Here is a 19,131-nt window from a genome sequence, read left to right as displayed (position 1 = left end):
CCAGGAACTTAATCTATTTAGCTTTCAAAGGGAACATCAAGAGACTGTTTCAACTGACTCTGTAAGATCACAGGAAAGAAATTTGGTAGAAAAGATCTCCTCACAGTTACAGATAAAATTATACCAAGACACGTGGTTGAGATCTGATTCTAGAGGTAAATAGCAAATTTTAATAAAACAAATTAAATTGAATTATTGCAATAGTTTTTCAGGAGCTGTGATAACTTGTTTTTCACCCGACTTTTTAACATCCAGATTGGTAGTTTGTGTGTTCTGGTTGAAAGAGGAATAAGTTCAAGGGTGTTTCTTTGTCTTGTATTATTTGAGAGATCTGGGCAGTTCTTAAGAATAGACCTTCCTTCTTTAATAATCTGTGAAACTACAGATAAAGTGATATTGCTGTAATGAAAACATACTTTGAAACATATTTAGTTAAATGCATTTTCATTTTTGTAAATACTGGAAGTTTGTCTGAACTCAATAATAAAAGTTAATAAAGGTGTCTAGCTAAAGGTGTGTTTAGTGCCTGGAATAGTATCTCACGGAAAACTGAGATGCTGTTTTCCCCGACCAGTCAGCGATTTCTAGTTGATGCATGGTATTAATATGGTATTAAAGTTAATTTAGGAGTAGTAAACTGCTGATGAATGAATAAGGCTGAGCCCTCAAATGTCATGTTTATGTGGTTACTACATGAGACTGGATGTCAGTATTTGAGACTAATTGTGTTACTTAAAATGAAATTTCAGGTGCATTAATTACAGTCTTTCTTTTCAACAGGCCCATGCTAAAGTCTGGCATCTCTACAATGACCGTTTTCGTCCAACTCAAAGAGGAAAAGTGTCCATTGCCCTTAGCTCCCACTGGATAAAACCTCAACATATGACTGAAAAAAACATAAAAGAATGTCAAAAATCCCTTGATTTTGTGCTTGGCTGGTTTGCTAAGCCCATATTTATTGATGGTGACTATCCAGAGAGCATGAAGAGCAACCTCTCATCTCTATTGCCCGAATTCAGTGAAGTTGAGAAGAAGTATATCAAGGGAACAGCAGACTTTTTTGCTCTTTCTTTTGGAGCTACCCTGAGTTTCCAGCTCTTGGACTCTCACATGAAGTTCCAGCAGTTGGAATCAATAAGCCTGAGGCAGCTCCTTTACTGGATAAGCAGTGAATATAACAACCCCCAAATATTCATTGTGGAGAACAGCTGGTTTGTTTCTGGTAGCACCAAGAGAGATGATGCCAAATATATTTACTATCTCAAAAAATTCATTATGGAAACTTTAAAAGGTAGGACTGAGGTTGTATTAATATATGCTTGACAAAATCATAACGCAAAATAGCCTACAGAGACATGTTAAAGAACCAGGCTGAAAACTAATTTTACTCTTTAACGTTCATCTTGGCACTTGTGAAACAAGACTCTGAATCCCTTTCCTGGGTTTGTTCTTTTCGGCTCTTGAAGACCCTTAATATCTGCAGATAGCATTTGGTGAGCTTAATACTGCTGTCTTTGAAGTCAGTTGGAAAATTTCTACTGTCTTTGGTGGGAGGAAGTGCAAAACATTTGTGAACTATATTCACAATGGATTTAGAGAAGTTTACTGGATTATTTATTCATTGTTGTTTTCCATATTTTAGATGTTTGAATGCATATGTACAAAACATAAGAATATATATGTGGGAACGTAAACACTATGTAATAGGAGTTCCTCTGAAGAAGACATAAGGCTGAAAGAATACATTTTTAAATGAAAAATTGGAACCTTTTCATTCTGCATCTCAGTGTTGCCCTTGCACAAATTTTACATTGGTACAGCTCTGGACATCAGTCACAATAATCTGAATTTACATCAGTTTAAGGAGAACTGAACGTTTGAGGTTGTATAATCTAAATTATTTAAATTGTTAACCTATTATTTTTTTTCAAACAGTAAGAGAAATACACTACCATGTATGAGGCTTATTTTCTGTTTTCTCATTTCCTTGTGGCAAAACAGATTTTTTCAATCCTAGTAGTCACCAATAAATTGTTGGGGTTCCCATTTCCGCTTTCATTGTCTTTTAATTTCTTAATTTACAATTTAATAATAGATTTACTTGTCCACAGTTTACTGTTCTGGTTTTAAAAATGGTATTATTGTAGCTATTAGTTCAGATGAGATAGCCATTGTGTTACGTTGCTGTTTTCATACAACGCATGAGCAAAAATGGCTTTCATTTTAATCTCAGCTCTCATGAAGATGCAGAGGATTCCCACATTTCTTTCATCTGCTATTCCAGAAGCCTAATTATTTCAAATAAATAAAAAGGTGAATAAATACATGAGCCAGTGCATCCAAAATGGGAAAAGTGGAATGAAAAACAGTTACTGTTGCAAGTACAATATTACTAGCTTGCATGATGAAGAGCACATCTTCGTGAAGGGGCCATATTCCTATTACCTGCATTTCTGCTTAGTTTGCAAATTGCTGGACATACATACATGGATCTGCCTTTTAATCACAGCTGGCTGGAAACAATCTCAATTTACAGAGTTTCTTTCCTTTTAATGTGCTACTCAGTAAATAATAATAACAACAACAATAATATGACAGTCTTGCCATGCTACCTTAAGAATACTAGCACTTGGCTAAACTTTTTGCAGAAGAAAAAGGCAGAGACAGACTGGATCTGCAGAAGGGACTTTTGCATCATTATGATGAAAATTACTGCGCCCAACTATTCCGCCATTAGAATCTGCAAAATCCATTGTAAATACCAAAGTTCTCTATGCATTTGGAATGAGAATTTGGTTGAGAAAGATTCATGAAAGACATCATGTTGGCTGTGAGCAGTCTTGTTGGACAACACTAAAGACCAAAGACAAAGGCAGATATTGTCTCTCTCAGAGACTTAGGATGTGGCTATCCAGTGCAATAAGGCACTGGTAATGTAGAGACTCGTGAGCTATTTAACATGAAATTCACTCCAGCAGTCACAGGGCAGTAAAAGGGCATTGGAACTATAGCACTGAAGGATAGCAAGGATAATTAATTTAGACCAAGGGCCGCATAAATGTGGTTTTGCTGCTTCCTAGATAAGGCCAGTATCTTTGCCTAATTGTGTATATGCACTGGTTCAGACAAAACTGCTTATTTCTATATCTACATTAACAAGTAAGTGCAGCCCTATACAAGTAAGTGCAAGCCTGTAGAGTAAAAAGAGTTGGTGTTAAGGGCTTGGTGTCCACACTGTGTGCATTCCTGAAGTCCATTTCTGGATTAATTTCACCCCAGGGGAACCCAGGTCATGCATCCTGAGACCACTCTGTGATGTGAACCAAAGTGAGATGAGGGAGATTTGTTCAAAAGTGCGCTCCTGATTTCAGTTGAAGTGCTGATGTAGATGTCCATTCTAACACTGCATGCTGCAGACAAGCTCCATACATTTTTTTTTCTTTGTTTTTGGCTCTGGGAAAGGGTCTCTTTAATTGGGATTCACAGCCCTAAATCCTTTTACTGTTCACTATTTTTGATCTTTCTTTTTTTTTTCCAAATACCACTTAGGGTTGAATAGAGTAAATAGAGCTGTAATATAAAGTAGTTACATATTAATTAGAGCTGCTAATTGGTTGGAGATGTCTTCTCACATGGGTGGGTATCTAACCACTTACTCTAGGGTCATATTCACTTCCCTGCTCTGTCTCTGGTGCAACAGATAAATTGATTGTTCCTTGTGCGGTGGAGCATGTTGACCAGAAGGGCATGCAAACTCTTCTGTGCCATGTTGACTAGCCGAGGGGTTAGGTCATTATCTGGGGAGTTAACAGGTCTGAATTCAAATGTCTTAAGGAGAACGGGAACAGCCAGGCCCTTGACAGGTCAGGACTGAGCTATTCTCTGGTATGTCCAGAGGCAAAACATAGATCCCTGGGCACCTTCCACATGGAAGCAGGGGCTGCAGGCTTCACACACCTCTCCTTTGTGCCCTGGGGTTGAACTGCATCTGAGCAGAGAGTTTTAAGGATCTGTATTTGATGCTTATGGGTCTGCCATGTTTCCTTGGACTATTTCTATACTAGTGAGCTAAACAGAGCATGAGCTGAACTGCTGTTTAATTTTTAACCCATTTCTGGCAGAGTTCTGGCCTGCACAGTAGCATACTTCTAGGCAAGCTGTGGGGCATTTCTCAGGTCAGGAGTTATTTCCAGTAGGGAGTATGGACAAGGCCACTCAGTTTCAGAAGCAAGGACAGTTTAGGTTTCAGTCAGCCTGGCTTACATACCAACAGACATAAAAAAGAGGGGAGATAGATAAAGGAAAAAGAAAAAATAAAAAAAAGACAATAATTTTCATTGTGGTTTTTCAGTAACATGCAGTCCGTGTGGGATACTGTGTTTGAGACTTCCAAACTTTTTGGAATTTCCAAAAATTTTTCAGGTTGCTTCTTTCATAAGTGATACTTAAAAGTTAATACATTTTTAAAGAAGGATTTGAGGAGAATTTTTATGAGGTGCTCAGGAAGTGTGGGAGTGCTTTGTGATGACTTACAGAAGGGGTGAGAAGCTGTTCAAAGAGAGATTCTCACTGAGACCCGTTCACAAAGTGGACCTGCATTGGCTTTTACTCTGCTGGTACGGCAGATGTCATCCTGGATGCATGAAGAGGTTAGAAAAATACTGTCATTTGCCAAACACAAAAGAATTAATGCCTTTAGGAGGAGAAATATTCCATTTCCTTAGATGTTTTCTCATGACCTCTGATACAGACCGGGCCAAATTCATTGCTTATTTAACCGCAGTTCATTTAATTGATTCAAACAGGGTTACAATCAAGAATCCATGTGGTCCTTCATAACTGATTGTAATGAGGTACATTAATAAAACCAGGAAATTAGGATCTTGATATTCTGGTTGCCTGAAATAACGCTTTCAATGTTACTAGGCTGGAAAATATTATGTTCAGTCAGTACCCAGTTTGGGTTGACAGAAGATGATGAGTAATAAAGATAAACTCTGCTGGCTACAGAACCAAACTCGAGTTCAAAAGAACATTTAAGAATGTGCTTAAATGCATTGCTGAATTAGGGTGGGTCTAATTATGTAATTATAATAAGCACACTCATTTGTGCTTTCCTGAAACTGAGCCTTGCCCAGGAACATTTTGCTGAATCTCAGTGTTTAATACAACTAAAAGTGAGTATCATTTGGAATCTTAAAATAAAACTGTAATGCTGGCAATTCTAACAGATGCCAATAGACTCTGATATTAACCTTCAAAGTATGTAGTGATTCTTAAAAGTCAAACAGTTGATCTAGAACATATACATATTTTTAGAAACCCTTAAATATTTAAACTGGAAAATGCTATGCCGTAAAAGGTGCAAAGAGACAGAATTATCAAATAAAGAGGGTCTTCCTGCATTATCTATTCTACTTAAAATCTGTGGTAATAAAAATTCTTCAGCACACCAGGAGTGTTGTCAGGGTTTTCTCAGTATGTATTTGTAGTGGAGGGGAAGGAGAAAAAAGAAGTATAACTTTTGTTTGCATACAGGGTAGTGCTGCATTAATGGCACTTAAGCTACCCTGGAGTGAGCTGCAGAGTGCAATGCAGTGCATTTACTGGTCCAGTTGCTGCAAATGGTTCAAGTGTAGCGTGCTCTGCTCCGAGGCTGAGGTTTGGCACGCCTAATGAGCAGCACTGGTCAAACTAGGGCTGCACTGCTTCTCTTTCTAAATCTGGCTAAGCCAAGCCAGGTACTTCTACTGCCTTGCACAGTGCACCCATGACCTGCAGCTCCCTGAATGCAGTTGAAATATATCCCCTGAATGGGCTTTGAGGCAGGCCCCGAGATATTTATTTGACCTCTTGCACTGTTCTTACACATGAATACTGCAAACATTGCTGATATGGTGTAATCTACAGAGATAAAATGAGCACTGCGATAAGTTTGGTTTTGTTCTTTCCTCAGCCATCCGGTACGACGGCGTTAATGTGTTTGGCTACACAGTCTGGTCGCTCCTGGATGGCTTTGAATGGCACAGAGGATATAGCATTCGACGTGGATTGTTTTATGTTGATTTTCAAAGCCATGATAAGAAGTTGATGCCAAAATCTTCTGTCTTGTTCTATCAAAAGCTGATAGAAAAAAATGGCTTCCCACCTTTGCCTGAAAATCAGCCCATAGAAGGTATTTTTCCCTGTGGCTTTGCTTGGGGAATTGTTGACAACTATATTCAGGTGAGTCTGATGATAAAGCCGACAGGCTGTCCAGCCAGATCAGTGCACAAGCTCATATTGATAAATTTGCTGGATAGAGTGTCTTTGCCTATATATATTACCACAGTGCTGCAAGGAGATGGGTACAAGGCAACACTGTGTCTTTCAGTCTTCACTAGATTTCTGCATGTGACCAAGGAGATCCAGTCAGATTGAGATATGATAAATAGCATTTTAGAAAAACGTACAGAAATTGAGAGGGGTCTGATGCTCATCTTCCCTGGACATGTTATGTGATCAATTACTGGAAATCAGTCCTTTTCAAATGGAAGTTGATTAGAGCTGCTAAAGTGTATTTCCAAATGACCTAGTCTATGAAATGGGAAATATTACTGCTTTTTCATGTCCATAATTTTAATGGTAGTATATTTGTCTGCTGTTTGTAATATATGTTTTAGAAAACTTCCTGAAAGCTCTTAAAACTCTGGTGGCATGTTTCTACATCTTATGCATATATATCCTGGTACTGCTGCTAGAGGGCTTTTGTGTAAAAAAAAAAAATAGTATTAGATTTAGATGAAATTTCTGTATTCCTTCTTTGTCATTTTATGTAGTACTGTGTCTGATGGACACCTGCAGTACCCCTGGATAGCACCTATCTAAATCACGGATCCGGTTCATTGCTCTCACTCTGTATTTCAACTAAATCTGATACTTTGTGAGAATCTTTCAAATTTTAAGACTTCATAGCATGAGTGAAAATTGTAGCTTAGTTACGATCTCTTTAACAGTTTGGCTCTGTAATTCTCAGATGCTGTTTTGGCTTGCAGGGTTTCTTTAACCACAGTAAAGAGGTGTAGTTAAATTCAACTCTGAGGCTTGATCCAAGAACAGAATTTTTCATTTAGATTTTCCACAAAGACAGAATCTTTCTTAGGGCTAGAGTATAGGGGGCTTGTTTGTTTTTTCTCACTCCAAAAGTAAGATCTGATTTTGTTCTCTTGAAAAATACTGCAGCCTCCTCACCTGGTACACTGATTTCCAAGAAAATTCAACAGTCATTATCCTCCTAGCTCCCAGATAGATTAGGGATTGGAAATGGAATTTCTGCCTTTGGGATCAATAACAGCTATAAAGTTGTGGAGTCAGTCAGCCTAAGACAGCTAAAAAATCCCTCCCATCCCCAAAACCTTCAAAGCTGAATATTTTCATTTCAAAAGGCCATTCAAACATTTTGTGCTGTAAGGCTTAGGTAGTGTGATTTGTAGATGCATCACAGTGGAAAAACTCTTTTGACAGCATTCCCACAGTATTAGTGGCAATGCATGCTTTAGTAATCTTCAAGGGACAATTCTCCAGAAAAGCAATTTCCCTCAGACATGCTGCTTTTTATTACTTTCTTCTATAAGCACAGTACTGACCTCTCCGGAGAAAATAGCAACTGATTTTCAGCAGCTTCTTTATACAGTCTGCAGAGCCTCAGCTACAAGTTGAACACTGGTTGTAGGCTGACACCTGCTTTTCAAACAGAGGTCAGGACGAGGAAATCTGAACTCAGGGGAAAACTGCGCACCAAGGGAAGAAAAAAAAAAAAAGTAAAAAAGGACAAATAAACACACATCGTACCAGTATATTGTAGCTTGGATCTTTCTTGTGAGAGATATGCTAGAATATGAATGAGGAGATTTTACACTGTGCAGTATTTTCAGCAATTTACATTTCCATTTTCTAGTCCTTATTGTGTTTGTGATATTAATTAAAAAATGAAACTATAATTCTGTGGGACCCTGAGAAGCTCATCTTCTACTGTGTCAGTATGTCATACAGGCAATTCTGACATCTGAAGCCCTAAAGACTTATGTGAGATGCATTTATTGTTGGAGTGACATATAGTGGGTTTACTCGGAGGCCTGAAAAAAAATTGATTCAGACTTCAACAGCCTGCTGAAATAACTTGGAAATGAGTTCAGTATGAGTTAAATAAAAAAGGACGTCTTTAGCAGGAAGGAAAAATTTTGCTTGTCAACTGAATTCGTGCTAAAAATCAAGTGCAGAGCATTACTCATCTTTCATCATAGTCAGGAAAAGAACGCAGAAATGATGTTGCATTCATTACTTCTTTTACTGCATTCAGGGAGTGGTCTTGAAACTGAATCTACTGGGTAATTTACAACAGACAGTCTCTCTGTAGGCCCTTCTTAATCTTGAAAGAAAAAACATTTTAAAAATTACTGTAGTCTTTGCTGAAGATCTGCTTCTCTGGAGATCTGTTGCAGACTTAGGGCCTTATCCCTGAGGAATCCCTGGTTTCCCATACAGACTGGAGCAATCTGGAGAAGAGATAAACATGGTGACCATTAGCATAAGCTTGTTTGGAAAGTAGAGTGAAAATGGTATATAGATTTGGTACTTTTCTGACATCACATATCAACAGTAAAATTAACTCATTTATATGAGACAGAGATGTTGTCGTATCAGAGATGCGAGAGAGGTGCTAAATGCAATGTTTTGATTTAGGATATTCTTTCACTACATTGTGCCTGATGGTTATGATGTTCCCACCTACCAAAACCAAACAGCTTGAATCTGGTATGTTTCTTATTCCACCTAGGTAGACACGACACCCGCCCAGTTTCTTGACTCTAATGTTTATGTGTGGGACGTTCACCAGACGAAGAAGCTTATTAAAGTGGATGGAGTTTTCACCTCAAAACGCAAGCGTCACTGTGTTGACTTTGCTGCTATCAGGCTTCAGGTCTCTCTTCTGCAAGAAATGCATGTCACACATTTCCATTTTTCACTTAAATGGTCTTTAATCCTTCCTTTAGGTAATCTTTCCCTAATCAACCACACACTTGTACATTATTATCAGTGTTTTGCTAGTGAACTTCTCAGAGTTAACATAACTCCCGTTGTTGCTTTATGGCAACCTATGGCTGAGAATCAAGAGCTTCCAGTTTCCCTTGCCAAATATGGAGCTTGGGAAAACCCAGAAACCATTCAGGCTTTTGTTGAGTATGCCAGATTTTGCTTTAAAAGTCTTGGGGACCATGTAAAATTTTGGATCACAATGAATGAACCGTCTGTGAAAAACTTGACATACACCGCAGGGCACAACCTGTTGAAAGCCCATGCAAAAGCATGGCATCTTTATGACAAGGAATTCAGGAGATCTCAGAAGGGTAAAATATCTATAGCCCTGCAAGCCGACTGGGTAGAACCAGCTTGTCCCTTTTCCAGGAATGACCAAGATGTTGCTGACAGAATTTTAGAGTTTGACATTGGCTGGCTTGCAGAGCCCATCTTTGGGAATGGTGACTACCCACAGGTGATGAGAGCATGGCTTCACCGAAGAAACAGTATTGACCTGTATAATTTCCACTTGCCTTATTTCTCACAAGACGAAAAAAAGTTAATCCAGGGCTCATTTGATTTTTTTGCCTTGAGTCACTACACTACTACCCTCGTGGGCTGGGAGAAAGAGGATGCACTAAAATATGACCACTACCTTGAAGTTCAAATGATCAATGACATCACATGGCTGCATTCCCCCAGCAGAGCTGCGGTAGTGCCCTGGGGACTGCGTAAATTGCTCAAGTGGGTTAAATCAAAGTATGGCAATGTCCCAATTTATGTTATGGCTAATGGAATTGACGATGACCAGAATATGATGCATGATAAGCTCAGAGTATATTACATACAGAATTACATCAATGAAGCTTTAAAAGGTAAGGAACCATAGATGGTTTATATGTCACAAATCCCAGTATTAGTATACACTGTGTGATAGAGTATGTTTAACTTTAAAAAAAGAAATCCTGTGTAGAATACTCCATAAATGAGATGTTATTACAGCATAACAGTTAGTTTTTCCTTTGATTTACGATTGATTTGCATTACTAAACATCAGGAAGACTGACCTTGCACATATTCTGCATAAGAGAGCAGAACTTTTTTGTGGATTCAAGAAATTTAAGTAGATGTTATGTGAGTAGCTCCACATGTATTCAGTCAGATTTTCTTCTTATAGCACTTCTGTTGTTTTGCTTTGTTGCTTCTCTCCACTGATGTGCCTCAGGGCTGGGTATGAGTTCTGTTCCTCAGCTGTCTCTGTATCTTATCCAACAGTGATCTTATCCAACAGCGATCTTCATAATAATTCAGCTATCTACCTCATTATGCCGTTTCCTGGACTCTTTCCTGCTATTCAGAACCCAAACCAGTCCTTTTCTCTGTTTGAAAGATTCATAAATTATAAGGCAAAAAGGAGGCATTTTGAGTCATCCTGTCATACAACACACACTTTTTTTTAAGAAAAGCACAAGACCCAAATGAGATAATTTTTACTGATGAAGAATCTTCTACATCTCACTGTAAGCTGTTGCAGTGGGTAATTATTTACTGTTTTTATATATGTGTGTATAGATATATAAAAATCTTCTAGTATTAATTGCGTTAGCTTCAGCTTTAAGCCATTTTGTTGTGCATTTCCATGTATTTTACCTGTGTAGGTATTACAGACAGAAAACGATTCCTCGCTCATTTATCTCTGATCAATAGCACAGACAAAACTCTTTATGTCCCTTACTATAAAACATCATTTAGAACCTTTAAATTATTAAAAGTTTTCCTATTTGCCAGCATTCTTCTTGAAAGGGGTAAACCCAGACCTGGACACACTGTTCCTACCACAGCCACACCTATATCTCAGGCAGCTATAATGTAACCTCTTACACTTTTACGCCTCTTTCATACATCTAAGCAGCCCATTAGCCCTTTTGGCCATGGCAGCAGGTTAGTTACACTCTGTGGTAATCTACTGAGATTACAGTAGATAATCTCGGTTACAGATTCCTGCCCCCAGGCAGAAGTCCCTCTGGCAAAGTATGGTCTGCTTGTTCTTCCACATCCTTGCATTTGGTCATGTTCAAATGCCAGTTGCTTACTTGTGCAACGCTTGCTACATTAGCTAAATTATGTCCCTAATCTTTGTGTTATTTGCAAACTTTGTGAGAAATAGTTTTAGTTTTCTTTCAGGTTGCTGATATATTTAAGATCATTAAATAAATACCTTAGTGCTAAAAGCCAATCTCCACGACCACAGTAGAAATACACCTACTGTGACACTTACTTCCCTGCAAATTACATTTCTCGACTTACTAGTTCTATTTGAGACCAGGTGAAATCTGTTTGTTGTGGGCTCCCCTTGAACTCGTAACATTCTATTTTCTTGATCCAAATGCCATATAATACCAAGTCAGTTGCCTTGTGAAGTTCTAAGTATATTACATCAAACATTATTACTTTTATTGATCTGCTGATCTCAGAAAAAAAGATGTCATGTTATTTTGACAAGATTTATTTTTCATAAAACTAAGCTGATTGACATTAATCATATATATCTCCCGTAATTCTTATTTATAAAGCCTTATATAGTCTATTCCATTCTTTTTCTAGGTAGTGAAGGATAGCTGGCAGTTCCATAATTTGCTAGGTCATCCTGTCCACTCTGTTAAATATTGACTTTAACTTCCTCCTGTGTAATTTCCACCTCTTTCACAAATTACTGAACATCAATATTAAGTACCCAAGTGTTCCTTCTCCAGCATTTTGAAGCACTGGCTGCACGTCTTCTGAATCTGTGGCTAAAAAATGTATCTTGGCTATATTTGGGCTCATGGTTTCAATCTGTTTATTCTGTATTGCTTCCCTCCTTCCTACCACTTTAGACCATACCAGTTCTTGGCACTTCTCTTTTCAAAGCGTGTATGGATATAGACTTTTGTCCTAGTTCCTGTTAGCCAGCACACCTGCACATCCCTCTGTTTTTTACAAAACTTTGTCGTTCGTATTGATCTCGTACCAGTATCCCCCCGTCACTTCCTTCTCCCTTTTGCTGTCAAGCCTGGAAATGGCTTCTATGTTTTTCAACTTAACCATCACATGTAAGCCATACTTTCCTGTCTTTCCACCTTCTTTGTCATGGATGAATATGTCCCCGCTAACTAGCCATAACGCTTGCCCTGAAGTTCACTCTCCCACTTCTGACACTTCATACGCTGCTCCATAATGTTTGTCTGTCAGTAATACCAGCTTTTTCATTCTTCTTTTTTCTCCCACTCTGGTATTGTGCTTTTGTCCACCTTGCCCTTACAGAGGGAGCAAGCTCTTAACCTTGGCATCATGACTGATTCAGGTTTCTCCAGAACTTGCATTTTTTCTGCAAGATCCAGTGCGATAACAGATGAATTACAAATCTTGTGTCCTTAATTCATGTCATGCTGGAGGGGAATGAGAGGGGATTTGGTACATGTGTGCTTTCACCTTAAAGTTCCTATTCTGCCTTCTTCAGCTGATTTCAGGGACTGCATGTGGCAGCATTTGTGCATGTAATGTTGCTCACCTGCATTGTTCCAGGGAGCCAACAGGTTTGTGCAGATAAATGATTCCAGAATACAGTACGGGACCCTTTGGACCGAGGCTATATTTTTAAGTGCTTTGTACACTGTTTAAATACATCTTTGTCAATTGAAAACAAATAACAGCAGTAACCATTTATGTAACACGATTAAATCCACATGCAGTTTTACAAACACGAACTAATTGTCCTGGGTAGCAGCTCAGTAAAAGGGCAGGTAAATATTATTTAATTTTACACATGAAAAGTAGGTTAGAGGTGCTAAATGTCTTGCATGTGGCTGCAGAAAGAATTATTTCCAGAGGCGTATGAAAATAGCGCAATTATTAGCTTTCAGTCCTGTGTTCATCTGCTAGAAGGTGTTGCTTTAATTTGTTACAAATAGTGATTTTGAGAGATTAAGCATTACAATTTGCATTTACTACTGTGGATTGATTGGTTTTGCCAAGCAGGACTGATGACTGAAGGTTAATGCTCCAGCTACTGGACCTCTTCCAGTAGCCAAGTTAGCAGTATGGATTGTAGATGTGTTCTGAATAAAGACTAATAAAGATCATCTTGGATCAGAAACTTGGGTCAATAACAAGAGAGGTCTATGATTTGCATAACTTCCACTTGCACTGGTGATATTCCAGTACATGACCTTAGCATGGGCGCATCCTTTCCTAGTGTTACTATGCCTTTGCTAGTGAGAAGTGCAGCCTGATGTCCTCTGTTCCTTTGTTCCTTGGCTGTGCCCATCAGGAGGTGCTCTGCAAGGGAGAAGGAGCAATCAAAGAAATAGGTTGCAGAAATCCAGGTGCGGGAAAACCAAAACCTGTATTCTTTCATACATGAAAAAGAGAGCCATCTTTTCATGATAGGCTCCATGCTGATCATTAAACACAGTCAGCTGTGTTTACCAAGCACAAGGAAATAAATTTCAGGATACTTGCAGATCACACTGTCTGACAGTGGCTGACAGATTCTTACTTTTTATGAGAAACAATTCATAGATGTATGTGTACCTTACCTTATTTTGGAGAAGTGTAGATGTGGGTTTTAACATCCCTCTGCTCCTGCTTTATATGCTGACATATGGTACTTCTCTTGAATGCCAAGGTGACATTTATTCATTTCTTCAACCCTTTCTTTTCTTTTGCAGCTTACACCTTGGATAATGTTAACCTGCAAGGATATTTTGTCTATTCTTTTAATGACAAGACTGCTCCTAAATATGGTCTCTACAGTTATGTTGCAAATCAATATGAACCAAAGCCTTCTATGAAACATTACAGAGAAATAATTGACAATAATGGTTTTCCTGGTCCTGAAACTCCTGAGTTGGTGTGCCCGGAAGAGATTGCCTCGTGTCCTGAATGCCACTTCTTCCGAACAAGAAAATCATTATTAGCCTTTATCTCTTTCATATTTGTTGCTTTTATTGTTACTATATTCTTCATTACTTACTATTCCAGGAGGGTAGAAAGAAGGTATAAATAGATCTGTCCCTTTGAATATGTCACTCGCTGCCCTTTCTGTTGCATCCCTTTGGGAACTCTGAAATAAGAGCGCACAATGTTGTGATTGCTTCAGCACTAGGAAGGCATTTACATTGCCTGATACTGCAGGACATTGACACTGAGAAGAGATTGCTAGCATATGGCTTCCAGAAATCGTTTTCTCTCGTTTAGTACATTTGGTTTATGACCAATACTTAATTCCTGTGGTTGGAGTTATCTCACAACTTTCACTGGGACCTTTGTTGAGCAGATGTTTTCCCCTCTTTGGTTTTGCCTCGCTGAGTTGGACAGGTGAAAGTATGTTTTGAAGACATGGAGTGATGAAAGAGTCTGAATGTCACATTCTCCAAGAGAAGACGGGGGAGAAACAAAATGGTTTACTTTTCCAAATTAGGGTTTAATGTTGCTTGATTGGAGCCAGCACATGACTGGAGCAGGGAACGTAACTGAGAAGAGACAGAGGAGAATTGCACAAAGCAGTGCTAGGGGAAAGGACACCCCCTTTCCTAAGACAGATGCAGGGGGAAGAACAGGGGGACACGAGTCTGTGGTGCTGGGAGCTCTCGGTAAATCAGTTAACTACTATTCAGGTTGCTGACAGCTGCGTCTGACTTCAGGATGTCATGGGGGAACTTCAGCTAAAGAAACTATGTCTTTCTCAGTGGGGAGGGCAGCAGGGGTATGTCCAGGGATGGCAGGGGTCAGGCCATCTGATGGGAAGAGATGAGAAGGGTGAAAGGGCTTCTCTTTGATTTGGTCAGTAAAAGGCAGAGAGCAGGAACTGGGATGTCTTTGCTGTCTCAGTTGTCAGAAAGCTGTGTGCCTGACCCTGGGCCCTGTACCCACGGACAGGGCAGGCCTGGGGCACCCCATTTCTGCACTTCTCACTGCGAGTTGCACACAGCTGCCACTCCACTGCTGCCCAACTGCTTACCTGCTGGAAACTGGTGCGTAATTTGATAAGATGGTCTCTGCATGCCATTTATGTTGAGTGTGGAAACTTTGAATGCCAGCATTTTGGTGTAATAATCCAGCACTTTATTGTTGCTTTTGCTGCTTTTGCCAGGGTCTGAGATCTTGGAGCTGTTGCTCCTAGCCTCTTCCAGGTTGGTGGGGGGGGGGTCTCCTTTGAGCAACTGGATCTGGCCCTGGCAGCATTTCATCCCAAACTATTACTGAATATCTGAGGACATCTCATTTTTCTCTCAGCAAGATAAATTCTCAAGATACTAGCAACATTGTTTATTAGTAGAAATAGAGAATGGAAAAAACCCCTACATTATTTTGCCTGCCTTGTGAATCACTGCATTAGGAGTGTCCTCGGTATAAAGCAGTGAGGTAATTTTTCTCCACTCTCTAACTCTAGGCCTGCATCGCCTTCAGCTGTAATTGTATTTTTATTGCTATGTGAATAATGTCACTCACTGGAAAGAATATTTTAAAGGAAAAGTGCTCTGTGTTAATTAAGAATTATTTATCTACTAAAGCTGATTATGCTGTATTAAATGTGATGTTTATCTACTAGATTACTAGTAGATGACTAAATGACCTCCCAGGGTTCCTTTCAACCTGAACACTCTGTGATTCTGTGATTCTATACTGTAAATTAAAACTCACATATGAAATATGATTTTCATTTGTAATTTAAGATTATATTTTTTCTTAAATAATCTATGGAAATAGAAAAGAATTGCTATCTTATAATAATGATTAATATATTTGTCCTCTAGTTCCAGTCTTGAAATGGTCTTTCTTTGCACTAATGTGTATTTTGGTGTCAAGATTAAGGTGAAAAATTCAGGATAAGTGATGAAGTATTAAAAATATATATAAAAATTATTTATAGCCTGATAGGAATTGCTGAAGAAGAGCAAATTTTAAACTGCTGTATATTTATGCATTGGTGCCTGGCACAGTGTGGATTACAAAGAAATAGCTCTCCCTAAATGCCTGAAATGCCAAATGGCTCTCTCCATGGCGTGGCAATGAATCACTCCAGTAGTCAGATGCCTTCACAGTATGTAACAAAAAGTGACATTCATTTAATACAAACTGTAGCCAGGTCATGCCTAACTTGTGTGTTATGTGTGTGCGTGTATGTATCATTATTTTGCTATTGGTAAAACAAAGAGTCTGGAGCTGATCTCTCTGAGAAGCCCAGCATACGTGCCTCCCCTAGGTTTGAGAGGGCTCAGGGGACAGGGCAAGTCCAGAAGAGCACCAGTGCTGTGCTGGTGGGCACCAGCCTGTCCTGACACGTCACTAACCATTAACCATCCAGCAAGTTGCTGCACTGTGCTATTTAACAGCTCAGCCACAGCACAGTGTGTGAAACAGCAGTCCGAGCATGGAGGAGACACTGCAGGCTCTTCCCGTAGAGTCTGGGTGATATGTAACCACCGACAGGCAGATGGCACCAGCTGGATATCTAATTTGTAGGTAAATTGGGGTTTGTTGCTATGAAGCTGTATGATCGCATCCACTCATGGTGCCGTGGCCCATAGAAATAACGCAGCCTTTGGCGCAATTCCCTTCAGAAGAGTTTTTAAATATCTCTGCAGGGCAGCGACCGGCTCGAGCTGGGCGCAGCAGTTGCCGAAGTCTTCTCCTAAGCTGTCTGCCTGTGGTGCTGCCTGTGCACAGCAGTGCATAGCTCTTGGGGAATGAATTGCACAATGATGGGCCAGGGAAAATACAGGCTGGTCTGATGGAGATAATGGTATGGTTTTGCCTCGGGAATCTGCTTCATTTTATGTAATCAGGGGCCAGTGCAAGTTTATTGTCAATCTTCTTGAAAAGAATCACTCTCCACTAACAACAAAAAAGCCCTTGAGTAGGCAAAGATTAGGTACCTGTCCAAGAAGAATTGCAGTGTGCTCATGCAAACTGATGCAGTAATCACCTCCTGTGATCAGACTGTGGGCTGTGGGGCACTTCCGTTCAATACCCACGTGTGAGCGATGATCTGGCACTTCCCCATCACCATCTGTGCATCTAGAGCAGAAATGCCGACAGTAGCAAGGAATTGGAGCAGAGGGGACTCCGTAGTCAGGCTGCAAAGACAGTTCATGGGAGGATGGTATTTTATTTTCTGAAGAGCGACTAGAGTCTGCATGTGATGAATGTTAACATGCAGTATCTTATCTAGACTAGTTTCTTGATTTTAACCTTGTTTTTAGAATGAAATGTTGTTGCCAGTTTGCTCAATGCTCAAGATCAAACATGTTGTAAAATACAAAATTATATTTTTATTCAAAATATTTTTGTGACATGAGTGCAAAGCTTCTGTTTTATTTCTTGAAAAAGATTGTACAGAGTGACTGTGGAAAGGATGTCTTTGCTAAATGAAAGAATGAATGTTATATTGTTTTTATAACAATCTCAGAAATGAAATAAAGATACTGTACATAACAAATTGTGACATGATCTTACTGTTTAATTTCTTCAATTTCTCTGTCTGCCACAAGAAGTACAGAGTACTTTAGAAGAGGCTGTCATGATAACTCTGCAAGGAGTATGTGCTGCTGTTTGTTTTTCCAGTGCCACATAAATAACTTTTGTTGGAGATTGCTGGGGCCTGTGTTGAAACAGGTTTTTTCAACAGACCTAGAGCTTTGGAGGGGTTTTTGTTCTTTGATTTTTTGTTGTTTTTTTTTTTTTTTCAGAGTGACTTGCTATTTAAAAGGCCTATGAAAGTAACCATACCAATATAAGAGTCTTTTGTTGCAGTATCTTATTCCATAGTAACACTGCAGTAAATTAGACAGCTCTCCTATTCCAGTAGAGTTTCTCACTGGCTTGAGGGATTTTGTGAGCATAGCTGGGGCACTAAGGAGTCAGTTTGTCACATCCTTGTTAAACATCCTAAGGAAAGTAAATGGTAGGTTAAAGGAAGTGGGAGTAAGGAACAAGATTAATTAATGGTACAGTGGCCATACAAGTGTCAGCATGTTTAAACATACAACTTGCCCTTCAGTTTTCTCTTTGCATTGCATTCATTTGCTTTTGAGTAACTTCTTAAAAAACTCACTATGTTCAGTCTGCTTGCAAAAACCCCTTAGGTGAAAATGCCCTTACTCAGGGCCAAGAAATCAGTTTTAGGTGCTAGATTTCAGCTTCAGCTGAGAAAGTTCAGTCTTGTTCCTTCTTCACTCATGCAAAGCCGAGAAGAAGAGGCGAAAAAAGGAAAGGGGAAAGCTCTTCCTGTCTTTGATGTGCCACTCATGGATTGCCAAACCACTCTTCGCCAGCAGTGGCTGGTGCTGGCCGGTTAAGCCCACCCTTTTTAAGAGATTGGAAAAAGAAGGAATAATGAGGTGAGATGAAAGTGGCAGGGTCCAATATATCAGAGACTTATTTTGTTTCATGAGTTGAACAGAAACACCACTCTCTGTCAAACTGTTCTGAGAAAATTAAGATCGTTAAGAAACCAGAAAGTTGAAATAACAGCAGCCTACAGCCAAGACACTTGTGGGTGCTGACATTTTGCTGGCTGTAATTTTGTGATGCTTTGTGTGTTTGTGAAGGAGTGGCAAAAGGGCCAGCGAGGCAGAGAGAAGCCAGGGAAAATACTAATGAGACAGGGCAGAAAAGCCACAGGCACAAATGGATGCGTGAGTTCCTCACTCTGGGAGCCGAGGGAACACTCCCCTCGTGTGGGGATGGGCCATGGGACTTTGAATATTCTTTGTTAAAAAAATTTTTAAAAATCTACTCTAAAAACTCTCTGCCTCCGATGTTTATCCCTTAACGATATACCTCCTACATGATGAATTTTACTGTCAAAAGCCTTTTCCTCATCGCAAGAGTTACAACAAAACACGGCAAAGCATCGTTATCTGGTCCCAGATCTCCTGAGCACATCCAATTGTGTTTCTGGCCCAAGTCCCAGGAGGTCCATGGGGGTCTGAGGTGCAGAGGGAAACCAGACACTGGCGGGTGGGAGAGGGAGGCCAGTTGTTGTCAATGGAATGGAGCAAAGCAGTGGGAATGGCAATGATGATGTTT

General features: G+C 39.6%; 1 protein-coding gene across 1 annotated transcript in view; it reads left to right on the top strand.

Annotated features, from left to right (window-relative positions):
- The window catches only part of KL (klotho), a 51,034-nt gene extending 33,489 nt beyond the window's left edge, over positions 1–17,545 (top strand). The window contains exons 2-5 of the mRNA XM_074859847.1: positions 781–1,291; positions 5,957–6,225; positions 8,816–9,932; positions 13,767–17,545. Coding sequence (XP_074715948.1) covers positions 781–1,291; positions 5,957–6,225; positions 8,816–9,932; positions 13,767–14,104 — 2,235 coding nt within the window. The 3' untranslated portion in view covers positions 14,105–17,545. The remainder of the gene's footprint in view (positions 1–780; positions 1,292–5,956; positions 6,226–8,815; positions 9,933–13,766) is intronic.
- The last annotated feature ends 1,586 nt before the right edge of the window (positions 17,546–19,131 follow it).

This window comes from Strix uralensis, chromosome 2 (genome assembly GCF_047716275.1).
Source record: "Strix uralensis isolate ZFMK-TIS-50842 chromosome 2, bStrUra1, whole genome shotgun sequence".
Lineage (NCBI taxonomy): Eukaryota > Metazoa > Chordata > Aves > Strigiformes > Strigidae > Strix > Strix uralensis.
Note: the sequence above shows the minus strand (reverse complement) of the source record. Positions and strands in the feature narration are given on the sequence as shown.